Here is an 8,455-nt window from a genome sequence, read left to right on the forward strand (position 1 = left end):
TATATTATATATATTTTTTGACCGAAATAAAGTTAACTATTATCATTAATCATCCAATGTTCAATACAAGAAGGATAAGAATCAAAAATACGGTGACTAGCACAAGAACAGGTCGCCCTAGCTAAACTATGAGCAACCATGTTCGCTTGTCTCGTAACAAACTTCACCTCGAAGTTGGAATGTAAAGATAACAGATAAATAATACTAGAAACAATAGCATAGAATTCTGAATCACCCTGGCACGGAGACAATAGAGCTTGCACTAGAGTAGATGAGTCGGACTCGAAGACAACCCGGTCCCATCTGTTCGTATCAGCAAAGTGAAGAGCCTCGAGTAAGGCTACTGCCTCCCCCTCCAAAACTGTCATATTTGCCCGCTGCCATTTTGTTTGAGCCCGAATAAATTGCCCGCGGAAGTCTCTAACACAACACGCAAAAGATGTAATATGGTTACGGTCATGGAACGCGGCATCCACATTGCACTTCAACCATGTCTCGCGTGGTTTCTCCCAAATTGAGCTGTTACCTTGCACTCTATTCTGCCCGTGTTGCACAACCGGTTGTGGGGGATGTTTATGAACCTCCTGCCATTGCTGCCATGCATCTAGTGCGGTCCTCCCAATGCTTGTTGAAGTATGATGAGCGGCATTCCAAATGACATGATTACGTGCAGCCCAAATTTACCAAAGCCTGACGAGCAATGTCTCGGCTTTCAGAACGACATATATCAAAAACAAAATCTGCCAAACTGCTCACAGTTCCAACTCGCAGTTGCAGCACAGTCGAAAGGCCTGCTCAATACCAACTCTCACGCGCCACCGTGCAACCCTCAAAAGCATGCCAATCATCCTCAACATTCGTATCACACCATGGACATATCACCTCACATTGTACATGCCGTGATTGTAGTCGGAGACGCGTCGGAACACACCCTCTGCAAATCCTCCATAACAAATTACGTGCTTTGTGAGGGGAATTCACATTCCAAATTCTATGCCACTTTCCTTCAACATGGAACCGATCAGTATGTAACAACTCCATCATAGCAAGTTTATAACCAGTCTTAACAGTATACCTCCCGTTACGTTCCATCATCCACACTATTTTATCATTCTGAACTTCTGCAAAGAGTGGTGTGTCGAGAATAGCTTGCACCATATCATCTGGAAACAGAGATTCAAGCCTATCAATATCCCAAACTCTTTCCTCACTACAACATTTTTGACTTTAGGCAACGAAACTTTAGGCCACGGACAGAAAACCGTAAACTAATAGGTGTATAGGCAACGGATATTCACTCGTTGACAAGTTTTTATATTTTGTTCACTACCCTAAAGAAATCCATTGCCTATTCATTTTAAGCTACCCTTCTGTAGGTGTGGAGTTAACATGGCCGTTGCCAATTCCTAATAGACAACAAATTTTATTCGTTGATATCTATATCTCAATCAAAATCCGTCGCCTTTTCTTTTTTAATAAGCTGCCAGTAGTAAACCATGGCCTATACTTCATTTGCCCATGGATTTTAAATATTTTAAGCCGCTTTGAAAAAACGGTGGCCTTTAGTTTTTGCAAACCGTGCAGTAAAAAATTTCATAGCCCGCCAAATATCCTTCTAATTTTTTTAGGTTCCCTCTATTTTTTGAGACTCTCTATATTTTTATATTAATAATATAATAATAATAATATAATAATAAACATTAAGAAGGAAAATACATTAACACCTCAAAAACAAAAACGTGAATACGTACTTCAAAAAGAACAAACGCAGCTTCGGAACACTCTTCACTCTTGCGAACTCTCGATCTTCACTCTTCACCATTCTTCACTCAGAACCTCACTTGAATCTTCAGAACATTAACTGACGAATCACTATGAGCACAGGTCTTCATCTCTCGTTCTCTCTGTCTCTCTCTTTCAAATTTCATTTTTAGGGTTTTTAATTTGGGATTTTTTCATTTGACCCAATTTGTACTAAATTGATTAAGTAATTAATCAATTTAGATTATGGGTAATGTATTTTATGTTATAAAATCATTGTTAGGGTTTGTTATTTGTTTAAAATTAAGAATTTTGTGATTGTTAATTGAGTTTTTTCATCAGTAATGTGTTTTGTGATTATGAGTAATGGATTTAGTTAGTTCTTCACCATCACGTTGTTTAGTTCTTTCCCTATGTTTTTTCCTCTCTTCTTCATTTCTTGCATGTCTTATATCACTCTGTTACTCTTAGAGACACCATTTTGTAACATGAAACCTAGTAAATGCACCGTTTTGCTCACTTTCTCAATCACCACTGTTGGTTGGTTATCCATACATGAAATTTTTGTAACATTATTTGGGAGACACCACTCTATTTCTATTTGAAGTTTCATTGATCTGTAGTTTTCTGTTATAACGAATATTAATTAACAATGTAACTAACAAGTCTGCAAGAGAAATATATATAGGAAAGTTATAACAAGGCAATGGGATTATATTGGGAAAGACTTAGGAATTGAAAGGAAAGAAAAAGGTAGGATGACGTTGGTTTAATGTTGCTGTTTTGGATAATGATAGGTGGTAGTGAACTATAATCATGACAGTTTCATTGTTATCATTATGTTTTTTTTAATTATAATAATATTAGAGTATTGCACTTATACATTCCTTTTAATTATTTTATTTTTCTTTGGCATGTTTTTTCTTGTTAGTTGATAATTTGATTAAGTGTGTCCTTGAACAAGTCCCTCTCTTGATGTTTAAGATTTCAAGTGGGTATAGAAAAGCCTTGATTAACACTACCAATTTTAAAATAACCTGGTAGAAATTGATTAACTTGATAATATATATAACACCAACCAAACAGGGTGCAAAATTTATCACCTATATATGACCCACATATGTCTAACAAGAGTTGAAAAAAACCAATAGTTTAATTTCCTCAAAAAAGAAGAATCAAACGAATAGTTATATATTACTTTTTGTTTTCTATATATATATATATATATACACACACACACACTCTATTGAGTGTTTATTTTTGAACACTCCTCTAATTCAAATTTTATTGGTAAGCTATATTGTTTGAGTTTAGTCAATTCTACTAGACAATACTTTTCTTAATCAATTTATGTTAACACACACTACTTCTATTGACCAATTTGTTAGTGGATTTTACCTTATTTAACCATTTTTTCCCTTGTTGACCTGCTAATACCCCCTTTTAACATTCAATTTTCACAGGTTAATTTTCACAGTCAAGTCCGCAATTTTCGTTCCGGTGACGTCGTTCTTCTCGGTTGCTAATTGTGTCTCCTGTTTTTTATTCTTCTCAACGCGCGCTTTTCTTCTAAGGTAAGCGGTGACCACTATTCTAATCTTCAATAAAGTTATCCATATGTTTTTAAGACACTGTGTATGTAAACATGTGCTCTCGAATAGTATATTATAATTATAATATATTTTCGTATAGTATATTATAGTTACATTTTTTATGAATTAGATTAGTTAAAGGATGGACAAAGAGTGGACTAAACTCCCAAGACATTGGAAAAAGTATAGAAAAGGTGTCAAGTCATTTTTGGATTTTGCGTATACCAAAGGAAAACCTCAAGGGCGTGAAATTTCTTGTCCTTGTGCTGACTGTGCAAATGGTAAATGGGCAAGAAGGAGCGTGGTTCGCGATCATTTAATTGCTGCAGGTTTTGTAAAAGGATACGATGTTTGGGTAAACCACGGAGAGGATATCCCTTCGCCTATGGAAATTGATGAGGACACAAATGATCACGATGACATTGGTGGCTTGCTATATGACAGATTCAGAAATGTGATAGAAGAAGGGAACAACGAGGGTCTCAATGAGGATGCTAGAAAGTTCTATAATTTAATTAACGAGGCAAAACAAGAGCTATACCCAGGATGCAAAGGATTCTCTACTTTATCTTTTATAATTCGACTCTACTTGCTGAAGTGCTTGCATGGGTGGAGCAATGTATCATTCACTTCCCTTTTAGAATTATTGATGGAACCGATTCCAGATTTAAATATTCCTGAATCTTTTAACAAAACAAAGAAGATGATTAGTGATTTGGGTCTTGATTACAAAAAAATTCATGCATGTCCAAATGATTGCATGTTATTTTAGAAAGATCATGAGAATGATGATTTTTGCAATATTTGTAAAGCTTCACGATGGAAGGTGTTCCCTCAAGTAGAAGGCGAGTCTCCTGAGCAAGTAAAGTATGATTATAATGTCCCTGCAAAGGTTTTGAGACATTTTCCATTGATTCCTCGACTTCAAAGGCTATTTATGTGTTCAGAGACAGCCGCTGCAATGAGGTGGCATGATGAAGAACGCTCTAGGGATGGAAAGTTGCGGCATCCGGCTGATGGCCAAGCATGGAAGGACTTTGACAGACTTCATTCTGAATTTGCTTCTGAAACTCGTAACATAAGACTTGGCTTATCGAGTGACGGATTCAACCAATTCAGAACCATGAGCACATCATATAGCACATGGCCTGTCATGATGGTAGTATACAACTATCCGCCTTGGCTATCCATGAAATCTGAATATACAATGTTGTCATTGTTGATACCTGGGAAGGATTCACGGGGGAACGACATTGACGTGTATCTTCAACCATTGATTGAAGAGTTAAAGGAGTTGTGGGAATTAGGAGTAGATACATATGATGCCTCAAAGAATCAATCATTTAAAGTTCGTGCAGCACTCTTATGGACTATTAGTGACTATCCTGGGTATGCTATGTTATCGGGTTTGAGCACCAAAGGAAAGTTTGCATGTGCGTGTTGTAATTGCAAAAGTAACTCAATCTACTTGAAAAACAGTCGCAAGACAATCTACATGGGTCATCGTACATTTTTACCAATGGACCATGCTTGGAGGTCTAATAAAAGGTCCTTTAATGGAAAAGAAGAACTTAGGTCAGCACCTCGTGGGTTAAAAGGGACAGAAATTGCAAAAAAATTAAAAGGTTATAGGAATAACTTTGGCAAGAAGAGAAAGAAAAAAATTGATGGGCCATTGAAGAAGAAATCAATATTTTTTGAGTTACCATATTGGGCTAAAAATACATTACGTCATAATCTTGATGTGATGCACATTGAAAAAAATATATGTGATAGTATTATTGGTACTCTCTTAGACATATCCGGGAAGACAAAAGATCACATTAAGGCTCGATATGATTTGCAAGATATGGGAATTAGAAAGAAACTTCATCCAAGAGAGATTGGTGGAGGTCGTGCAGAGTTTGCTAAATCTTGTTTTTCTTTGAGTGATGTTTTGAAGGCTGCAAAATTACCAGATGGGACCGCATCAAACATTTCAAATTGTGTTCAAGTTAGTAATAAGAAAATATTTGGCTATAAGAGTCATGATGCACATTTCATGTTACATTACTTATTACAAGTAGCAATAAGAAGCAAGAAGAAAATGCGGACTGTGAGGAAGCTGCTGAAGCAAATGGTGATGTTTTATTTTATTTAAGATCAAGGAAATGATTTAATGTTAATTTATTTTGTTAATCATAAGTGTTTGTAATGTGTGATGTTTAATATTACATTATCTTGTTTGATGTCAAAACAGGGGCAACTAAGAAAAAAACACGAGGACCAACACGGTGTTTAGAAATATATGCAAGAGAATATTGTCAAGATGTTACTCTAGACAATGAAGGAGAGATAATTGGACCCGATGATAAAACTGTTATAGATGTGGGAAATTTCCTTGGAACTATAGCAAGGAATTCTACTCTTTGTCCCCTGATCCATACGAACTTCAAAGATTTGCTGAAAGAAAAAGAGGATAATATGACTCGTAAGGAGCGTTTATGGAGATATATTAATGTATGGGAAGTAAAATTTCATATTTGTTTCAATGATAAAATATTTATCGACGTTTGATGACAATTTCTTTTTTTTTTTTTGTAGAGGAGGTTCAATATTCCTATTAAAGGAGAGAAAGCAGTGTTTTCCCGCATTAATGATGCTTGGAGACGACAAAAATGTTTTATCAAGAGAGATCATTATCTGAAGTATCCCACTATGAAGGAAAGATTAAAAAACCGTCCTGATTGCATATCTGAATGTCATTTCAGAAAACTGTTGATATTTTGGAAACATAGTAATGTCCAGGTAAGGTGGTGTTTAACTGAATAATGTCATTTCAAGAAAATGTTGATATATTAGAGAGTGATATTATTTCTCGTATTGCAGACCATTAGCCAAAAAAATGCAGCTAATAGGAAAAAACTAAAGTTTATGCATCGTGTGGGATCAACAAACTTTGCTAGAATTCGAGCAAAATTGGTATGATATTTTTATTATGTGTTTTTGTTTTTGTAATTTGGTTTGTTTTATGGACTTCAGTAACTAGTATTTCATTTTTATTATATTTTTATCATTTCTTCTATATCTTGTTAACTAGTATTTTTCTTTTCAATATATGATTACTAATGTAGCGAGAAAAAAAGGATGGAGAAGAAGTAACCAAAGCTGAGATGTTCATTGAAACTCGAAAAGGCCGAAAAGGAAAACAATTGGATGGAGAAACACAAGTTGCAATTGTAAGTTAAATTTTTCCATCATATGATATGTTCTCTTAGATCGTTTTTCTGTATGTGTGTTGGTTTGAGATTCGGTGAGGGGATGGCGTTTTTGGTGGTTTGGGTGGGTGCTGATGGTTGCCATGTTTTTCTGCAGTAGCTTCAGTACTTGTTTCATGGTGCCATCTTTTGTTTTACTGCCAGTGTTGTTTCTCTCCTCTTTTGGCTCCCTTCTGTTCTGGTGTGTCCCGTATAGTTCTGTCTGTTTTAGTGCTGGCTGTTATGCAGGTGTATGCGTGAGTAGGCCATGTTTAGGTGAATAAGCTTAATTGGTTTGTGCTGGTTTTTATATTCCGATTCAAAAGTTATTCGTCGTGAATAATATTTGTTGTTTAAATAAAAGTTATGTTCAGCCAACAACTACCAACAATTTAATCTATCTATGTTTGATATTAGGATAAACTTCAAGAATCGATTAAAATTTCAACTGAAGCTGGAGAACAAACATTTGAGTCATTGCTTGGGAAAGAAAGGCCTGGTAGAGTGCGGTGTTTTGGAAGAACTGCCACACCATCAATGTTAAAGAGAAATGCTGAAATTTCTTTAATGAAAAGGCAATATGATGGTCAAATTGCTGAAATGTCACAGAAGATGGGAGCAATGCAATCACTTTTGAAAAACCTGTACATGCAACATAACCCGCATTTAAGTGAAGAAGATGTGGATAATATGTTGAGACATGTTTTACCCAATGGCGATAGTCCAGCACCACATTCATCGACATCAACCTACGCTCCTACTCATCAAAAGGTATAAATTAATAACATTGTGTTTTTGTTGTTTCAACTTTTTAAGTTATAATTGAATGATGATATATTTATATCATGAATGTGGTGTTAGGATATTCAACTATATTTGAAGTAGATGTATTAGATTTTGTTCATTAGTTAAGGATCAAAGTGAGATTAAATATGAACCTAGTTTATCCTTTTTATTAAAATATAAATGAAAGTTTAAAGTGTCATTTTTTTGGTTGATGATTATTTTACTTTGTTATTACTACTTTCATAATTTTAGGTTAGAAACAAAGATAATGATCAAGATGTTGATCCTCAAGATGATCAAGACCCTCAAGATGATGATGATCCTTATGATCAATATGATGATCCTCAAAATGAGCTCCAAGATGATGATTTTAATGATATTGACCAACTTGAAGAATTTGATGAATTTGGTGAAGACCAACCATGATTCAAGCATGAAAAGATGGAAGATTATGTTTTGTTTTTTGTAATGAGATAATGTTAACTATAATTAGTTATAAAACTTTGATGTATTTTGGAAGTCTACATTAATATTTGGTACAATTATTGTTGTTAATCTTTTAGATTATTATCTTTTGAATTTATGAATGAATGTATGGAGATATCATTATTAAATACTTTAAGGTATATGAACAATTTATGAGATTTATCTAATTGATAATATTGCATAAAGTATAATATCATAGCACTCTATAAATGAAAAAAAATATATATAAAGATGTATGACTCTAATTGTTATTATAATTATAGTGGATTAAAACAATATGGTATGGTTTTTTACACTATAGGCAACAAATTTTTAAACTACAGACAAAGTTATATATGTCTTATCTGTTCAAAACCGTGGCTTGTTTTTACATTTTAAGCCACGGTTAAAACAGATTGTTTCAATAAATCCATGGCTTTTTCATGTTTTTGCCACGATTTCCATGCATTGCTAAGTCGAAACCGTGACCTAAAAGAACCTCTTAAACCGTGACCTATTCCGCAATAATGCAACGGATTGGTCATGCCGTTGCATAAAGTACAAAAAACCGTGACATATTGAATAGGCAACGGCCATATATACCATGCCTGCAAA

The 8,455-nt window shown here is 34.6% G+C and overlaps 2 protein-coding genes and 1 pseudogene across 3 annotated transcripts; 2 read left to right on the plus strand and 1 right to left on the minus strand.

The window, feature by feature from the left end:
* Window positions 1-795: 795 nt before the first annotated feature.
* On the minus strand, window positions 796-1,158 carry LOC146916192 (uncharacterized). The gene has a single exon (XM_085721567.1). It carries the CDS (start codon window positions 1,156-1,158, stop codon window positions 796-798), a length of 363 nt encoding a protein of 120 aa, XP_085577693.1.
* Window positions 1,159-3,219: 2,061 nt separating this feature from the next.
* On the plus strand, window positions 3,220-5,201 carry LOC146916193 (uncharacterized; annotated as a pseudogene). The gene is made up of 2 exons (XR_015014923.1): window positions 3,220-3,335; window positions 3,484-5,201. The product of XR_015014923.1 is annotated as an uncharacterized LOC146916193 (transcript).
* A 483-nt stretch (window positions 5,202-5,684) lies between these two features.
* LOC146916194 (uncharacterized) lies at window positions 5,685-8,028 on the plus strand. The gene is made up of 6 exons (XM_085718334.1): window positions 5,685-5,852; window positions 5,937-6,140; window positions 6,222-6,314; window positions 6,467-6,571; window positions 7,007-7,360; window positions 7,628-8,028. The coding sequence occupies exons 1-6, from the start codon at window positions 5,817-5,819 to the stop codon at window positions 7,799-7,801; spliced, it is 966 nt and encodes a 321-aa protein (XP_085574460.1). The 5' UTR covers window positions 5,685-5,816; the 3' UTR covers window positions 7,802-8,028.
* The last annotated feature ends 427 nt before the right edge of the window (window positions 8,029-8,455 follow it).

The sequence above is a fragment of the Medicago sativa genome, chromosome 6, assembly GCF_051527215.1.
Source record: "Medicago sativa cultivar Bolivia chromosome 6, Bolivia_mono, whole genome shotgun sequence".
Taxonomy (NCBI): Eukaryota; Viridiplantae; Streptophyta; class Magnoliopsida; order Fabales; family Fabaceae; genus Medicago; species Medicago sativa.